Source organism: Xenopus laevis, chromosome 9_10L (genome assembly GCF_017654675.1).
Source record: "Xenopus laevis strain J_2021 chromosome 9_10L, Xenopus_laevis_v10.1, whole genome shotgun sequence".
Taxonomy (NCBI): domain Eukaryota; kingdom Metazoa; phylum Chordata; class Amphibia; order Anura; family Pipidae; genus Xenopus; species Xenopus laevis.
In genome coordinates this window covers 48,758,389-48,777,845 of record NC_054387.1, presented here as the reverse complement: position 1 = coordinate 48,777,845, position 19,457 = coordinate 48,758,389, and the positions used below count along the sequence as shown (strand labels likewise).

General features: G+C 42.0%; 1 protein-coding gene across 4 annotated transcripts in view; it reads left to right on the top strand.

The window, feature by feature from the left end:
* Positions 1–19,457, top strand: part of septin9.L (septin 9 L homeolog) — a 117,379-nt gene that overhangs the window by 28,652 nt on the left and 69,270 nt on the right. Inside the window, exon 1 of one of the 4 annotated variants that reach the window (XM_041577200.1) lies at positions 3,497–3,542. The exons of 2 other annotated variants lie outside the window; for them this stretch is intronic. In XM_041577200.1, coding sequence (XP_041433134.1) covers positions 3,512–3,542 — 31 coding nt within the window. In that variant the 5' untranslated portion in view covers positions 3,497–3,511. Of the gene's footprint in view, positions 1–3,496; positions 3,543–3,700; positions 3,729–19,457 lie in introns of those variants that run through there. One more of the 4 variants, XM_018235394.2, reaches the window with a different exon arrangement.

The following is a 19,457-nucleotide window of genomic DNA, read 5'->3' as shown; positions in this document are numbered from 1 at the left end:
CAAATCATATCTGGAGCCACATAACAGAAAAGGAAGGCCAACATACATTTCCCAGTTCTGCATATGCCTTTTCTAGGCGCCTCTTTGTGGTTGTGCAGGAGTTTTATTTCAGTGAAGTGATGAGGCCAGCAGCCAAAGGGTTAATAGCCTCGCTGCAGATGAATAAAGTTCTCGTGACAGCCTGACTGGGGCAGTTACAGAGCACCATGTGCAAGACCCGGCCGTCACTGGGAGGATGTGGTCACAAAACCAAGAAAGGTCTGTCAGCACATTGCTCAGTAAGGGAGGGGGAGAAACACTCATCCTGCCACAGCACACACTCATTATGCTCTGCTGACTGTCACTGTCACACACACACAAGAGAGGGGCTCCTTCCACTATCACTTTACATACACATAGGAGAGGGGATCCTTCCACTATCACTGTCACATACACATAATAGAGGGGCTCCTTCCATTATCACTGTCATATACACATAATAGAGGGACTCCATTCCACTATCACTGTCATTTACACATAGGAGAGGGGCTCCATTCCACTATCACTGTCATTTACACATAGGAGAGGGGCTCCATTCCACTATCACTGTCATATACACATAATAGAGGGGCTCCATTCCACTATCACTTTACATACACATAATAGAGGGGCTCCATTCCACTATCACTTTACATACACATAATAGAGGGGCTCCTTCCACTATCACTGTCATATACACATAATAGAGGGGCTCCTTCCACTATCACTGTCATATACACATAATAGAGGGGCTCCTTCCACTATCACTGTCATATACACATAATAGAGGGGCTCCATTCCACTATCACTTTACATACACATAATCGAGGGGCTCCTTCCACTATCACTGTCATCATATACACATAATAGAGGGGCTCCATTCGCCTATCACTGTCATTTACACATAATAGAGGGGCTCCTCCACTATAACTGTCACATACACATAATTGAGGGGCTCCTTCCACTATCACTGTCATATACACATAATAGAGGGGCTCCTTCCACTATCACTGTCATATACACATAATCGAGGGGCTCCTTCCACTATCACTGTCATATACACATAATAGAGGGGCTCCTTCCACTATCACTGTCATATACACATAATAGAGGGGCTCCTTCCACTATAACTGTCACATACACATAATCGAGGGGCTCCTTCCACTATCACTGTCATATACACATAATAGAGGGGCTCCTTCCACTATCACTGTCATATACACATAATAGAGGGGCTCCTTCCACTATCACTGTCATATACACATAATAGAGGGGCTCCATTCCACTATAACTGTCACATACACATAATCGAGGGGCTCCTTCCACTATCACTGTCATATACACATAATAGAGGGGCTCCTTCCACTATCACTGTCATATACACATAATAGAGGGGCTCCTTCCACTATCACTGTCATATACACATAATAGAGGGGCTCCATTCCACTATAACTGTCACATACACATAATCGAGGGGCTCCTTCCACTATCACTGTCATATACACATAATAGAGGGGCTCCATTCCACTATAACTGTCACATACACATAATCGAGGGGCTCCTTCCACTATCACTGTCATATACACATAATAGAGGGGCTCCTTCCACTATCACTGTCATATACACATAATAGAGGGGCTCCATTCCACTATAACTGTCACATACACATAATCGAGGGGCTCCTTCCACTATCACTGTCATATACACATAATAGAGGGGCTCCATTCCACTATAACTGTCACATACACATAATCGAGGGGCTCCTTCCACTATCACTGTCATATACACATAATCGAGGGGCTCCTTCCACTATCACTGTCATATACACATAATAGAGGGGCTCCTTCCACTATCACTGTCACATACACATAATAGAGGGGCTCCTTCCACTATCACTGTCATATACACATAATAGGGGGGCTCCATTCCACTATCACTTTACATACACATAGGAGAGGGGCTCCATTCCACTATCACTGTCACGTACACATAAGAGAGGGGTTCCCTCATTCTGTCACATACACATATGAGAGGGACACTAGGCCGGACCCACCTGACCCACACCTTCCCTCCCTTCCCTCCTCCTTTTATAGACCCACGCCAACCAGCCGATAACATCACAAAATGGTCGGGATGGGCAGGCGTGCAACCATAAAAACGGAAGTCACCGACAGTCTAAGATCGCATGGAGAGCAGGCAGAAGAGCTTAACCCGAACCCGTCCACTACCTACTATCAATATCAAATTCACATAAGGAAGAGGCTCCCTTAGTCTATCAATGTAACATTCACATAAGGAAGAGGCTCCCTCAGTCTGTCAGTGTCCCCGTAACTTTTAATGACACATAATATATGGGCTTCCTCAGTCTATCAGTGTCATACACATGTTAGAGAAGGGCTACCTAAAGGTGGCCATACATGGTAAGATTCATTCATTTGTCAAACTGAGCAAACCTTTCCCCAATATGCCCATCTCGGGTGGGCAATATCATGCTATCCGATTGTTTGGCCCAATGGAATTACAATGAAGGGGGTATGAAAAGTCAGAGCAAGGACAGCATCAATGAACCAATGCAGTCCCCAATACGACAGAAAAATCAAGCCTGCCCGATCATTATCTGGGCAATTTTTAGCCAGACATCAATTAGGGAGGCCTGTCAGAATCAGTGTAAAGGATCGGGGGGCCATGAGGGTCGGGCCCACATGACATTTATGGCTACCTTTAGTCCGTCAGTGCAACACACACAAGGGAGAGAGTATCTGATCAGTTGATATGGAAGATATAAGTATTGCTAATGTATTTGCTTCTTGACTTTCTCTCTCATGGGCATTACATTAGTTTTCCCTGGCAGGTTAGAAGTTTTACTGTTGGACTGAATGCGCCTTTGTTCCTTGTCAGCGCTGAGATGACGAAACAGAGAGAGTGATTCACACCCTAGTGATTAATCATTAACCCACTCCTTGTGAGGGGCCGGCAGTGTATATGTGCATTGTATTGCAGCCCTTCCTTTAGCTACACCCCATGTGAACCTTTAAGCCAATGCCCATCCTGAATACTCCCTGATCCCTTTGCCCCAGTTCATCCTGTCCCTTCTCCAACTTCCCATTGATTCCTCCCTAGCTGCTATTTATAATATACTGGATTATAAGGGTAATCTTGCCTGCTCCTCGTGTCACAACATGGCAGCTCCCTGTGTATAAAGAATTCTATATATAACTTCCATCCTTCGCCTCATTTAATAAAATTACCCTCAAACTCAGCTGTGAACCATCAAGTCACAGATTTGGTATTGGCTCTGTAGTATACACAGAGCCCAGCAGGTGGCAGCCTTGGATACATACTGTACATTCTTACATGTAAAGTGAACTGGTTTTTTTTATCCAATTAATAACCTGGAAACCTTAGGAAGATGCTAAAGGATCGTGTGGTTGGAAATATCTGACCTAGATCTGAAAGCAGCTTTATTAAGCTTGCTTAGAGCCCCAGGTCATGGATGAGATTACCATCACACAGTCATCAAACTTGTAAGTCATTAGTGCTGTGTGGTTGATGATTGTAGAATCAATTAATTTGCTATATCCTCTTTCGTGCACACACACTGAAAGGGGGCTCATGATATCTGATTTTCATGTATTTTTATAGGAAAGAATGCAGCGTGCAAAGTAACCTGTGGCTATTTGCTGGTGATGGAGGCATCATGTGGGGTTATGGTCAGTGGTTTTGCTTGTATGAATTATCATCCTGTTTCAAAACTCCTTTTAATATAGCAAGGGTTTTTTTTCACTGGAAGGATGTTGTGACAGTCATGTGAATGCGCTCCTCTTATAAGTATAGATGTGTATATAGATACCGATAGAAAAGTACTTGCAGTTAGACTCCATTTAGACTCCAGTTTATACCATTTTTCCAAAGCAGCAGTTAAAAGATTAAATAGTAGAGCTTACAATCTATGCTTTTCACTCAACACGCAGACTCACTAGGGTTAGCTTAATCAGGGGCCAGTTAACCTCCATGAATGGTTTTGGGTTGTGGGAGATATCCAATAGAGATATGGAAAGAACATACATACTGCATGCAGTTAGTGCCCCTGCCAGTGAAGCCAATTAACCTGAAAAGGGCAGAACATTCACATGTCAACTTTTATTTTTTTAGGAGTTATTCTGATTTAAACCCCAAAGCTCCTCACAGTACAAGTCCATCACCCACCTGAAACTTAAATTAGAAGTAAAGCTTAACTAAAGAAGTAGGCTAGAAATGATAAACTTTATGTTTTGGGCTTCTGTACCAGCTCATGGCAACCACAGCCCTTTATCAGTCAAGATCCGTGTCTCCAATATGTCCCAGTAGCTCCCCATCTTCTTTTCTGCTGATTCACTGCACATGCTCTGTGCTGCTGTCACTTACTGAGCTTAGGGACCCACTCACAATATACAGTACACATAGAATAGAAATGTCACAATATAAGGCTGATTAGTAAGTTATACAGATAATTACCAAATGGCAGCAGAGAAACAGTGCAAGTAGCATCAAAATCTAATAATCAGCCCTGTAGCATCATCTTATATTACTGACAAACCTCATTTTCTGCTGGATAATTAGTGACGACCCCTAAGCTTAGCTTCTCAACAGCTGCTCAGAGTCCACTGAGCATGTGAGTGTCGCAGACACTTTCCAAGATGGTGACCCCCTGTGACAAGTTTGAAGTCCTGGATCATTGCTGTTAATGAGAGGAAACTTTAGGCTGGTGCAATAAGTTCATTATATAAAATATGGCATTTTTGACCATATTCATTTTTAGGGTTTAGTTCTCCTTTAACTTTCCTGCTCCAATGAAATGCATAGAATCTTCACCCAAAATCCTCTGACACCCAGTGAAGCAGGGAACTTGGGTGCAACAGTGGTAATGGTAGGGGGGGGCAGCTTAAAACGCAGTTATGGTGAAATTTGTGGTAAAGATTAATTGCATAAGCTGATTAAGTTAAGTTAGTCATATTTATCTGTCACACAAAGTAGCAGTCTTACTTAATTAGTATTTTAAATGTTTGATCTCATCACCCTTAGGGCTCTTACAGACGAGCGTTTTTACCTGCGCTCCCGTTTTTTCTGCGTTCAGCCGCAGGGGAGCGCAGGAATAGACGCATTACATTTTTTCCAATGAGGCTGTACTCACACAGGCGCGTGTAGGTGCCGAACGCAGGTTGAGACGCAACATGCTGCATTTTTCCTGCGTTCGGCGCCTACACGCGCCTGTGTGAGTACAGCCTCATTGGAAAAAATGTAATGCGTCTATTCCTGCGCTCCCCTGCGGCTGAACGCAGAAAAACAGAATGCAGGGGAGCGCAGGTAAAAACGCTCGTCTGTAAGAGCCCTTAGACAGGCGAAAATCACAGAGCGACATGTTTTTCCTTGTCCATACGAAGATCAGTAAACCAGAGCCACAGGCATCTGCAGGCTTACAATATAGGGAACATATATGAACACGCCATAAACAAATCATTGCTACAAAGCGAAGCATTCCAGCTAATTAAACCCACAGCTGTCCAGCCTCCAATGTTTGGGTCATTTAAGGAAATCAGTTTAGTCTGATGTGTGGTAGTCACTGATCCGCCCCAGATTAGATTCTGCAGAAATCCAGTTATGTTGAAACCGTAGGTGGAAATATGTCAGTTTAGCAAACCTATTTTGTTGTTCATATTAACACAGTTTATATAAGGCGTCTGTGAGTGGTTTGCAAAGGAATACAAACGCAGAAAGGCTTATTTACCAACGCAATGCAATGTGCATCAGGCTGAAGGGGTGTATTGGCAGTCGCTGGGTCTTGCAAAGGAGTGTAAGTAACCTTCTGAATAGCATCAATGAACACTCAATTTTCCGTCCAATTTACCACGAATCATTTGTGGTTGTGTCCGCAAAAGAGCCCTATAATCAATTTTGCATGCCTCGTGAGCTTAAAGATTAATTCATTCCATGCCCATGGGGATGGTGAGGTATAACTGGAACCCCCACACGTTTTTGCACCATCCCTTATTTACCCATGAAGAAAATTATTTTTCACAATACTTAGAGGCGACCGAAATAGTAATAATGAATCAGGCTACAAATACTGTAATGTATGTAGTGAACTTACTGTACCAGACCAAGACTTTCAACGTAACTATAACAATAATAATCCAGGCCTTCAAAGTAATAATTAGCAGCTCCCCATTTTGGATCTTGTTAGGCCATCTTTTCTGTGTCAGAGGCACTGCACATGCTCAGTGTAATCTGGACAGACTAAGCTTAGGTGTTGTTGTATATTATCAAGCAGAAACCTATTTGTCAGTCAGCGACTTAAAGGGGGGCATGGGAAATAACTTGCCAGTTAGTTTGCTTTGGATCCTCGCTTGCGTGCTCAGCAAACTAATACACAGCAATGTCCCATGTTTCCCCTTCCCCCTTCAAGTTTCTGACTAACTAAGAGGTTAGAGAGATACAAAGGAGGAAGTTGGGTTCTGGCTATTTTGTTAGACATCCGTTCAGTCCTTCTCTGACTAACTAATTATATGACAAACATATTTTATTTGTACAACCTATTTACCCAGTTTTTATTTTTACACTGAACAGTTCTTTTAAAAGGATTCTGGGGAAAGTAGATCTTCACTCCACATTGTGCCTGGCAAGGGATCATTTCACAAGATAAAACACAGTTGTAGTATTTCTTTCCCTTTGATATATTTATTAGCTGTTTTAAATCCCTCTGTGCTGTTCTTTTGGGCAAGGTTGTGCTTATTTAATCAGTATCAGACGTGGTTTATAAAACGTAACCAATTCTTTATTTTATTTCCCCCTTAATTATTTTTTCAGTTGTTCTGGATGGAAATTACACAGACCTGCCTAAAAATAAGTTGTTGAACCCATTATGGCTAGTAGTTGTATTGCTTGCTCAGACCCTGAGGGCAGTGGCACACAGTAAGATTTGTGTATCGCTACCATGGGTGAAAAATCTCCTGAAAATTGCTTCTCATAGGATAACATTAGGATCAAGCTTAAAGGGGTGGTTCACCTTTAGGGTTAGTCCACATGATGAGATTCAGGGAGATTTAGATGCCTGGTGACTAATAGCCTCTTCTTCTCAGCGACAATCTCCCCGAACTGCCTTTGCGTGTCTTCCCATCCGCTATAATGAAAAGTCGCCTGCGCTAAAGCACAAGCAGCGCTTCTTTTCCAAAGTCGCCAGAAGTTTCCTGCAGTCCCTGAATCTCCTCGTGTGGACTAACCCTTAAGGTAACTTTTATTATGTTATAAAACAGCCAATTCTAAGCAACTTTTGAATTGGTTTTCATTAATTATTTTTTTATAGTTTTATAGTTATTTGCCTTTTTCTTCTGACTCTTTGCAGCTTTCAAATGGGCGTCGCTGACTCCCTTCTAAAAAACAAATGCTCTGTAAGGCTACAAATGTATCATTATTGTAACTTTTTATTACTGATCCTTCTATTCAGACCATTTCATCTAGTCTCTTATAATTCAAATCAATGCATGGTCGCTAGGGTAATTTGGACCCTAATTACCAGATTGCAAATTGAAGAGCTTCTGAATAAAAAGCTAAATAACCCAAACACCTTCAATAATAAAATATAAAAACCAATTGCAAATTGTCTCAGAATATCATTCTCTACATCATATTCAAAGTTATCTCAAAGTTGAACAACCCCTTTAATCACCACAATTAATGGAACAGTAACACCAAAAACTGAAAGTGTATCAATGTAATTAAAATGTAATGTAGTGTTGCTCTGCATTGGTAAAAGCTGTGTGTTTGCTTCAGAAACAGTGTCGGACTGGCCCACCGGGATACCAAGAAAACTCCCGGTGGGCCCAGGTGTCAGTGGGCCCTCATGCTGCTAAACATTTGGCCTATTTCATGACCATTTCTGTATTTCTTTAAGGGTCTTAATAATGGAAGAATAGAGTATAGTATGTAGAGATAAAAGACTAGGAGAATAAAGAGGTTGAGTGAGAAGAGGAGGAATAATAGTTTGTAATGTGGGCCCTTAAGGTGGCCATACACGGATAGATCCGCTCGTTTGGCGATGTCGCCAAACGAGCGGATCTCCCTCCGATATGCCCACCTTGAGGTGGGCAATATCGGGCTGATCCGATCGTTGGCCCTAGGGCCCAACGATCGGATCCTAGCGTTCGCCAAACGGGCGGTCGGATCGCGGGACCGCATCAACGAACAGATGCGGCCGCGATCCGACGGGATTTTTAACCCCATCCGATCGAGATCTGGCCGACTTTCGGCCAGATCTCGATCGGGGAAGCCCGTCGGGGGCCCCCATACACGGGCCAATAAGCTGCCGACTTGGTCTGTCGGCAGCTTTTATCGGCCCGTGTATGGCCACCTTTAGTCTAAGGTTTTCTGGTAGGCCCCTGGCATCCCAGTCCGACACTGTTCAGAAAGACTACTATAGTTTATATAAACAAGCTGCTGTGTAGCCATGGGGCAGCCATTCAAGCTGCTGGAAAAAAGGTGAAAGGCACAGATTACATAACAGATAAAATACCATTGTATTGGACAGAGCTTACCTGTTTTGTGCTAAGTAACCTGTGCCTTTTATCATTTTTTCCAGCAGCTTGAATGGCTGCCCCATGGCTACACAGCAGCATGTTTATATAAACTATAGTAGTCTTTCTGAAGCAAACATGCATCTTTTTACCAGTTCTTCGTGGCGACTAATCTCCCCGATCTGCCTTCCCCTGCCTTCCGCCGGCCAAAATGTAATGGCCTGGGGGCAGGCAAGGAAACTTCAGCAATTTCTGAAAACGAATTGTTCCATGTGCCTGCCCCCAGGCAATTTACATTTTAGCCGGCGGAAGTCATGGGGAAGGAGATTGGGGAGATTAGTCGCCGCGAAAGAGGAGATTTGTCGCTTGGCGACTAATCTCCCCGAATCTGCCAGACCCTTAAGGTGAAATATACCCTTTTTTGTTAAATAGTATTTCTGACTACCCAGCAGTGAAGCATTGGCACTAAAAATGACACAGATATCAGAACTATTTACCAATAGCAATACTATTTGAAGTGTATTGCACCATAGTAAGCTAGGAGGACGCTTCAAAATATAAACATTTTTTGGTAGTACATCACCTATACTGTAAATGCCTTGTCCCAAGTTTTTGCAGTTCCTTCAGCAGCCTGTAGGTATTGTTCCACTCTAGCAGGCAGAAACCACTGTATAGGTAGCAAACAGTGGCGTAACTACCGGGGGAGCAGGGGGTGCAAATGGGCCAGGGCCCGCACCCCCGCAGGGCCCCCCCGGCAGATCGCGTGTGCTGCAGCCAGCTGCAGCCACAAAGTAAATGCGCACGGACGAGGGGGGGGGGCCTTGCTGCACGGCCCGCACCAGGGCCCGCCCCCACCTAGTTCCGTTACTGGTAGCAAAAGTAGATCACCTGCTTATTAGAGCAGTGACTGAGAAGACCCACCATCGGCTTATTCTCTGGAAAATTAAGAGAATAACAACTGCTGGAAAACTGGTCAAATTTATGGTTTTTTTTTACTTTTTATATCATATGAACAGACAACAAATTTATTATATATATATATATAAATCCTTTTTGGGATTTAACTGTTGATTGTAGGGTAGATGATCAATTTAGAGTTGTAAGGGTACATGTTGGGTCTGCTTGTTGCCACAGACTGGATTTGAGATGAGAGGAGCCTCTGCCATTTACAAATGCTCTGCTGGAGACATAAAGAGAGAGACGGAAATACCTTAGCCAACAGCTGGGAAAATCTTCAATATCTTCCAGGGAGTGGGAAGGCTGGCTGCACACAGTAATGTCACAATAACCCTTTAACCCCATTCTGTGCTGTACATTGGGACAGCAGATATGACTTGCTGAGCTCACACAGAGTCCCAGTCCTGTATAAGCTGGACTCCCTTGAAGAGTGGGGCCATGGCTAATCTTCCCTAATTGCATCCCCCTAAAGACACATGCACCTTACTTCTTTCATACTATTAACTCTATGGTCTGTATAAAGGAATGCTTTCAAGCCATAACCCCCTGTCATTCTATACAGCATATATATACTTCCAGTGGTGTAACTAGATATTACTATTTTTATTATTCATTTAGCCCCCAAAGACAGCATTTAGTTGATCTATTTGAACAATATATGTTGAAATTTCTCATTTTGGGCCCCACTGCAACCGCAGGGTCTGCTTCCTCTATAGTTACACCCCTACTCCCAAGGCTACTAATCTATTACTCTGTTCCTTAAAGTCTGGGAAAGAATCTCAGCCCTAACCACTGCCCTGCGCTGCTCTGCTCTATCACACCAAGTGCAGCTCAGAAATTAAGGGTATCGGGCCAGCAATGGATTTGAGGTTTTTTTAAATGAAAGGGTTCCATAAAACCTGAATATCGCACACACTGTGTCCTTTGGTTGCCCCAGAGTTTTGCTTTGACTCCCTGTGACCTTATGCACCCTTTCACTTCTCCCTGTCCTCCGTCAGTCAGCTCTGGGGAGAGCCAAATGCTATGCAGGACCATATCATTAGTAAATGATCAACTCACGCAGCATGGAATTATATGTTTTGAGAAGATCAAATACATTTGACAGATATAATGTATGAACCAGAACCAGGGTTAATGGCTCTACGTATGCAGCGGTTTAACTAGATATTACTGGGCCCCACAGCAAATTCGTTTTCAGGCACCCAAATGTCTAAAGGTTGACCTGGTTTTCAAATAATTATTGAGATTTTATATGAATCAGGGCCTCATTTAGCCCCTATACCTGCTGCCACAGGGTCTGCTTCCTCTATAGTTATGCAACTGTACGTATGGCTTGTGTCAATGGCACATATAAAGGGCACCGTTAAGCGAACACCCATCCTCTGCTCTCCATTGGCCCCCCTCGCTGCTTTCTCCCTCCATAGTAGGGATACACCAAATCCGGTTCGGGATTCGGCCAGGATTTGGCCTTTTTCAGTAGGATTCAGATTTGGCCGAATCCTTGTGCCTGGCTGAACCAAATCCTAATTTGCATATGCAAAGGAGGGATGGGAAGGGAAATGACTTAAACAAATGAAGTTTCCATTCCTGTCCCTAATTTGCATATGCAAATTAGGATTTGGTTCGGTATTCAGCCGAATCTTTCATGAAGGATTCAAGCAGTATGCCACTTGACCCCCTATACCTATTGCCCAACCCTCACCCCCTCCCGGTGATCCCTCGAGGACAATTCAGTGGGGTAGCAGGTAGCATACAAGAAAAACTGATGTCAGGTAACGGTGTGGGTAGAGTCAGTGGTCATCAGGTCCAAAGTTAGTTGCCAGCCATCTCTACTCAACATGCTGTTTAAAAAGATTGGTTAAAGGGTATATAATCCCAAAGGGGAGCACTTCCCCTAATAACTGTGAGTTTACATAAAGGTGTGTCATAGAGCCTTGGAATTACTACACTATATTAGGCAAACAATTTTGTTGTCTATCCTCAAGCTGTTTTTATGCGTCATGTCTACTCAGCGTGCACCATAGGTTATCTGGTTGCAAGGGTCCCACTTACCCTGCCTAGCACCTGACCACTGGTAAGCATGTCAGACTGAAAGATGAATAAGATAAGGTCTCAACAGAATTATAAACTAAAAAGCCATTTAATATTACATTTCAGATAGGACTTTATGCTGTGCAGATTGTATCACCCCCTCCCCCCCATCTCATGTCCCTGGTTAACAAAATATTCAGTTTTTATGCACAGACAGACTCCTAGTCAGGCCTGGATTTGTGGAGAGGCCACCAAGGCACGGGCCTAGGGCGGCAGGATTTTAGAGGATGGCATGCTGCCCAACCAAACAAACACTGGTTCAGAAACACTTGTTTTGCGCAGAAGATACAATAGTCTTTTACATTTGCCATACTGCAAAACCCATTGCTCCTGTCCCGATGATGAACGTTTGCACGATAAAGGGGAGGGGACAGGGGTGACAAACGGCAGTGGGCCTAGGGGTGCCCACTAGGTAAATCTGGCCCTGCTCCTAGTGACGTACATTGTGCAGATTTAGCTCTGAATGTCAGCGCTTTGATTGTTCTGCAGCTGACATGAAAAAACACTGATCATATCTATCTACTTGCGGCACCTAATTCAATTAACAATGAACTGTTTTTAAAATAGTGTATGAGCCGTGACATTTCCCTGATAAGCCTGCATCAACATTAACTGCTCCACTGCAGCCATAGCTGCCATCAGAAATCTACATCCAAGGGCTGGTGGAGAAATACCACTACCAGGCCTAGATTAGCAATCTGTAGATTCTGGCAAACGCCAGAGGGGCTGGTATAAAATACCGTAGTCTCTATTAAATGAGCCTGTGGTAGGCTTGTGTGGACCTCTGCTGTGGCTCAGCTAAGCTGAGAGGGAGCTAAACTTTTCCCACTCCAAGTGTCTGGCTGATTGGGTTGGAGAAGGGCAAAACAATTACTAGGAAGGCACTAACATCTGTGCTCACCTGTAGGAGGCTGAATATAAGATTGGAGGACCTCAGCGCCGAGGAGTGGTATCAAGCAGGTGCTACTATGGATTTCATTTATTTTGGTTTGTCCTCAGATGACAAACAAAAGTCTTGGGGCAGTGCTGGTATGCAGTGTTTGAGGCTTGGCGGTGGTATTTAAGGAAACGTATGCAGAATATATAAATAAATAGCATGAGGCTGAAGGAATGCTGTATGGGATTCTGACATTGAGCTTTAATGTACTATAATACTCTGGACTACACGTTTAATTGGTGAATTAGCATTTTCTATGGAAAAGTTTGGGGGCTGAGTTATAGCAAAGCACTTTAATTACAGGGATGGTCAGGCCATTTGGGGTCTGTCTGTTTAGGGAGGTATACGTTAAGTATAAGTCCTAGAAAGCACTTTCTAGGATAGGCACCCCCTCCTCCATGAGTGGTTGGTTTCCTGTTGACAGCTGGCCCTTCCTTTCTCTTGATATTTCGGGAGTTCCTGCTGCCTATAACACTGACTTCAGGATATGATGTCGCTGCCCACTTAACCCCTCTGCTGCTGGCTTACCAGGTGCAGTCCACCCCCCCCCCCATGTCTATTCATCTACAAGGGATAGTGGGTGCTAGGAAGGTGCATAGGGACCATACAATGAAAGTGGGTGGTGTTGGGCTGGCATGTGTTTTTTTATTTGGCTTTTGGGGAGGGGTTTTGATGTTGTTAAACTACAACTCCTGATACCCCATAGGTGCTGCATTTTAGGCAACCATTTTGATTCACTTTGACCATCTTTCTCTGCTGTCTCCATCTTGCCCTGCTGTCAGCATCTTGTCCTGCTGGCACTACCTTATCCTGCTGTATCCATCTTCTGTTACTACTGGCAGATAGGATGCCAAATAGATAGCTCTGCAAGGCATATGACAATCATTTTGGGGCCATTTTGCTCCCTGCCTGTATATACTAGCACAGATATCCTAATAGTATTACTACCAGGAAACATTAAGCTTAAGAGCAATATGTAACCACAAGTTGAATTTCTCATTACAGAAGATTTTGCCCTGCATTAGCTCATACAGCTATTAGAAGCTTTGAGCTATGGTGTGGCATGACAGGGGTTAACACGAGGCACCTCTGTGTTTTTTCGGCAGCCTGGAAAGAGTGTGGTGTGTTAGAAGAAAGTGTGTGTGGATGACAGGGGTGGAGTTAGGAGCTGCCTCTGCACCACTGATTCACATCATCCTTTAGGGGGCCGTGTCTCTATGCTCAGCCGGAGTAAGGGAAGCAGCGAGAGAGAAAGAGAGAGACAGAACCTCACCAACATTTTAAAAAAAAGTCAAAAAGTTTCAGAATTGCAGCCACAAAAGGAGAATCCTCCCTTCCCCATCTCCCCCCTACCCCATCACCCCTGCCCCCCTCACTGACTTGGCGGCAGCTTCTCATCTGAGCACTTTTTTTTTTTTCCAAATTTGGGATTTGTTGTTTAGAAGAAAAAAAAGGGGGGACAGAAATAAATCAGTGCTGGGATCCACTGTGGAATTTTGGAATATACGCCCCCCCCCCACCACCACCACCCAAAAAATGTCTGATCCGACTGTGAATGCGCACCTGGAAGGTATCATTTCTGATTTTGAAGGTTTGTAAACATCCTATTCTTTTTAGCTTTAAAGATCCAGTGCATGGATTAAGTTTGATGCATGTATGTGTCTTGGTATATATGAGTGCATGTGTGTCTGTGTATATTTCAGTGAGTGTGTGTTTTTTTCTAAGAGAACAGAATAGCATGACCCAAATATAGAGAATACAAAATATAATGTGACAATGACAGATGTGCACTTATATCCAACTAGATCCCCTCCGGGCAGTATGTGGTTTAGATATATACATTGTCTGCTGATAGGAAGGAAGACACTGTGTGGGTAGATACTTTTTTGAAAGCCGGTCTATAATATGTTTACTAAATCTACAATATGTTTAGACTGGTGTTCCTTTAAAGGATCTGTATTTCCTATCTTGTCTGTATTCTCATGCTGGGTCTGTGTAGTACCAAGTGATAATGAAAAGCTAATTGTTATAATTTAGTCAATACTTTTCTGTAATATTGGTTGTATGTTCCTTCATTCCATAAAGATGGCATGTCCAACCTGTTGCCCTGCAGCTGTTTAACTACAATGCCCAGAATTCCTGAAAGCCTTTTGGCAGCAGGTTGCTAATCCCTTCCACAGAGTAGGCTATATATATATATATATATATATATATATATATATATATATATATATATATATATATATATATATATACTGATGTGTTTATGTCATACATATTTTGTGACAGCTCTGGTAATGTATATATCATACATAAAAGAGGGGGTTGGGAACAGACCGGAAAGAAACATTAGTGGTATATAATAAGAGAGTAAATAACTTTGAAATTAAAGGAGGTGAGTCAGAGAGAGAGAGAGAGGGGGAGGAAGAGAGAATAAGTCATAGATTGAGGCCTTTCACTTCTGTGGATACGTTGATGATATTATACATCATCAACTTATCTTTCAGTGACAGGTTTGTAACAATTTAAATGTGTTGAAGTAAATATGACCACTCATATTTATATAATATAATATATACTGCTATGTATCAACAGGATATTTAGTGAATGACATATCTCCTATTGTAAAATATAAGGATAATAAAAGTATGAGGCCGAAGGCTGAGTGCTTTTATACAGGTCATGGAACTCCGAGGTGACTTCTAATATCCTTGTATTTTGCATCAGGGGGTACTTTATTTATTATAATACACAAATTTCAGTGAGTCATGTGACAGAAATTACATCACTAAGCTCCAATTATAACCAATGACATCACTAAGCACAGTTTATATAGTGAATAAAGTACCCTATTGTAAAATATAAGGATATTATAAGTCACAGAGGAGTTCCATGACCATATAAAAGCACGAGGCTGAACTCTGTGGTTACTTCAAATATCCTCATATTTTCCAACAAGGGCTACTTTATTTATTATAATACACAAGTTTTAGTGAGTCATGTGACAGAAATGACATCACTACTCACCTTTTATAACTGATGACACAACTAGTCACCGTTTATAAGGATATAATTTACAAGATATTCACGTCTTTCGTGTATTATAAGGATGTAATTTACAAGATATTCATTAAATTATTATTAATTTAGATTTAAGTAAGTGCAATTTACAATCTAAGGTCCCTGTAACATTCACAGAAACTAAAATCAGTCATATCAGGAGGCAGTTAACGTGCCAGTATGTTTTTGGAGCGTGGGATGAAACCAGAGTGCCTGGAGGAAATCCACACAGACGTTGGTAAAACATACAAACTTCTAGTTGCCCTGTCTGGAAATGTACATAGGACACTAGTACTGCAGGGCAGCAATGGTATAAACAAGTGTACATTCAAAAATATGCAGGCATTCCTGTTCTTTCACCTGTCTCCCCTTTCAACTTATTAATGGTATTTACTAATGTATTCCCCTTCTTTGCAATGTGTTTGATAGTTGAACCTCTATCAATTGGTGAATATTCATAGTGAAGTTTGAGCACTGCCATCCAAAATAATTCATTCAATAGGGAAAAGGGACAAGATAACTGTGGGGTTGGCAAGAAAGTTTGCTTATTGCAACCAGTTAGCAGAAAGCTATTATTCTAGTGCCATTAGAAAATTGAAAACAAACACCTTATTGGTTGCTATGTGTTACCACCAGAGAAAACCTGTTGCCAATGTGTTGGGTTGAGTCCACAGCTTGCTAGAATGTGTAAAACTAACCACAGTCCAGTAATAATAAAATAGTTTTACTGCATCTGCCATTGCACCTTCCCAGTTCACAGACTGTCATGTCCCAGGCCTTTTAAAATATATAAGTTGGGTGGGGGGGACAGGGACTCTCAAAACTGAATACAATTTTACTACTGAGTAACAGCCCTTGGCACTCAAGTTGATCAGTCAGCTGCAGTTAGGCTTATGGAAGCTAAATTCTGATTGGGTGGAAATGGAATAGTAAAATATAAACTTGTTTTTGTGAAATCTGCCTCTATCTTTCTAATATTGAACGTAAACCGACTGTATCTGTGTGTGTTTTGAGTTTCCCCTTCACTGGGTGATACTGCAGGGTCTCTATACAGACAAATGCTTTTGTCACCTCTTTTCCCAGCTGAGTGCCTGGGCGAGCCTCTCACGTTTCCCACTGTCTGATGCATGGGGTCAGCAGCTGAGCATGTGGCTTCATGTTTTTGGGGGTTGGGATGGAAAATCTACCCTCCCTGCACAGGCCCAAAATCTTTTGGGAGAAGCCAGTTACAATGAGCAGAAGTAGAGATTTCTTTGGCTGCAATGTGCTGCCGTCTGCTGGAAATCTATCAAAACCAGGCCAAATCATCCCTTGGGTGCAGGAGGGAACAATATTTTATAGAGAGAAGTGCTATATCCACAGTGTGATGAACAGAAATATGGCTGTGTGATGCAATGTCCCTTCCTATTTCTCATTAAGAGGGAAATCCACTGTTTTTATAGATTTCATTTTTTTTAATAAATCCACATCAGACCCTTCAGTGCACATGGCCATAGCTTTCTGCTCCTATAAACATGTAATTTCTGCACATTTAGAGTTTAGGATGGGAGCTGTCCTACTGTTTTCTCATAAAACAGTTTAGTGTGAGGGTATGGCATTTTGTGCACACAGAAACTTTCTTTTGTATTTATAGATATGGGAGGGAGATAACGTATAGTTTCCCTTAGACAATTAAATATAATGGTACAGTGTATTGTGTGCCCAGAACATTCCTTCTCTGTATATTTGTATTTATACATATGGGAAGGAGCTGTACAGTACAGTATTAGGGTACAGCTTATTGTGTGCCCAGAACATTCCTCCTCGGTATGTTTATAATAAATATGGTTAGGAGGTGCCATATTGTTTCCCTTAGACAGTACAGTGTGAGTTCATAGCTTATTGTGTGCCCAGAACATTCCTTCTCTGTATATTTGTATTTATACATATGGGTAGGTGGTTCCTTATTGTTTCCCTTAGACAGTACAGTATGAGAGTATAGCTTATTGTGTGCCCAGAACATTCCTTCTCTGTATATTTGTATTGATACATATGGGTAGGCGGTTCCTTATTGTTTTCCTTAGACAGTACAGTATGAGGGTATAGCTTATTGTGTGCCCAGAACATTTCTTGTATTTGTATTTATGCATATGGGAAGGAGCTGTCATATGGTTTCTCTTAGGTAGTACAATAGAAGACTGTATAGTTTAATATTATTTCTCTGAATATGTGTATTAAAATAGTTTGGTCGGGCTGCCATAGTGTTTCAAACAGGACAGTATGAAAGGAAAGCCTTGTGTTTGCTGAATTCTTACCTCTCTACATAATGTATTTAATTCTGTTTAAGCTTTAGTGTATAATCATACCAGTAAAGAACCACATGTCAATATATCTGTCAGTGATACAGACTCTGAGTCTTCCTTTAAATCTGGACTGCAACATACCTCCCAACATTTGAAAAACGAAAAGAAGGACAAAAACTTGTGCCGCGCAGCAATTTTTTTGGCCATTCCCATTTTATGGCCACCCCCCCTAAGTACCATGTCTGTTTTACAAAATTTGTCAGGTTATGAAAGTTTGAACACATTTCTGGGAGTTTTAGTCCAATGTTTTATGTGTTATAACAGTTTTGCTACTGAAAGTGAATTGCCCTTGTCCACCTATGTGTTAACTTATAGTATGATTTGGGGAGTGTCATTCTGAGTCAATTTGCAATTGATTTTCATTTTTTATTATTTGAGGTTTTTGAATTATTTAGCTTTTTATTCAGCAGCTCTCCAGTTTTCAATTTCAGTAATCTGATTGCTAGGGTTCAAATTCCCCTAGTAACCATGCATTGATTTGAATAAGAGACTGGAATATGAAAAGGCAAGGCCCTGAAGAGAAAGCAGAATGATAAAAATAATTTGAAGCTTTACAGAGCATTTGTTTTTAGATGGGGTCAGTGACCCCCATTTCAGAACTGGACAGAATCAGAAGAAAAGGCAAATCATTAAAAAAAAAAAAATAAAAAAAAATAATGAAGACCAATTGAAAAGGTGCTTAGAATTGGTAATTCTATAACATATCAAAAGTTAACTGAAAGGTGAACCACTCCTTTAAGCTGTTGGTCTCAGTTCTTTGAATAGACCTGCTTAGCTTAAATAGTTACAATTGTTTCTTTGCTAATCTTAAATTGTTACAAACGTAAGCGCAGCTGCTGACTGTTCTGGGCTCTCTGCCAAAAAGCACCTTATTTTAATTAAGTTTCAGAAACTTTGTATCTTTTTCTGGTGTCAGTGCAGGACATCAAAGAGAAGGTCGAGACATTTCAGTAAGAAACCCGGGACTGCGGGGCTGAGCTATCAAAATCAGGACTGTCCTGCAGAAAACGGGACAGTTGGAAGGTATGCGGCTCTGGGTCACAACTGGGTGATGAGGGGCTGATGCGCTGTTGTTTAGTGAGAGACTGAGTGCCACAAGCTGCAGAGACCAAAGCAGCAGGGAGGGGAGACCGTAAGGAAAGCTAGCCTTATCGGCTTTTCCATTCATTTTCCACTTTGAGTTCAATATCGCGAATAGGAGACAAGGGATTTCTCTAGTCTATGATTTAATGCTGAGAAAATTCCTAGAGCCTTTTATGCTCCACAGGTCTGACAGATTATCTCTAATTTCACTTAGTCATAAAGGCACTAAGTTGCTTCCAAGCTCAATTTAACATTCCAAGATGTATGTGAAAGTCTTTCCATAGAGTGATACATTTGGAATATATGACATGTATTGTATATATGCCTGTGCTGTACCTCCACTGGGACTGACCGGAGCAAAATAGACTTTGATATGGCTCTTTGGCTCTTGTTCACAACAGCTCTCAGCTTTTGGCTAAAAGT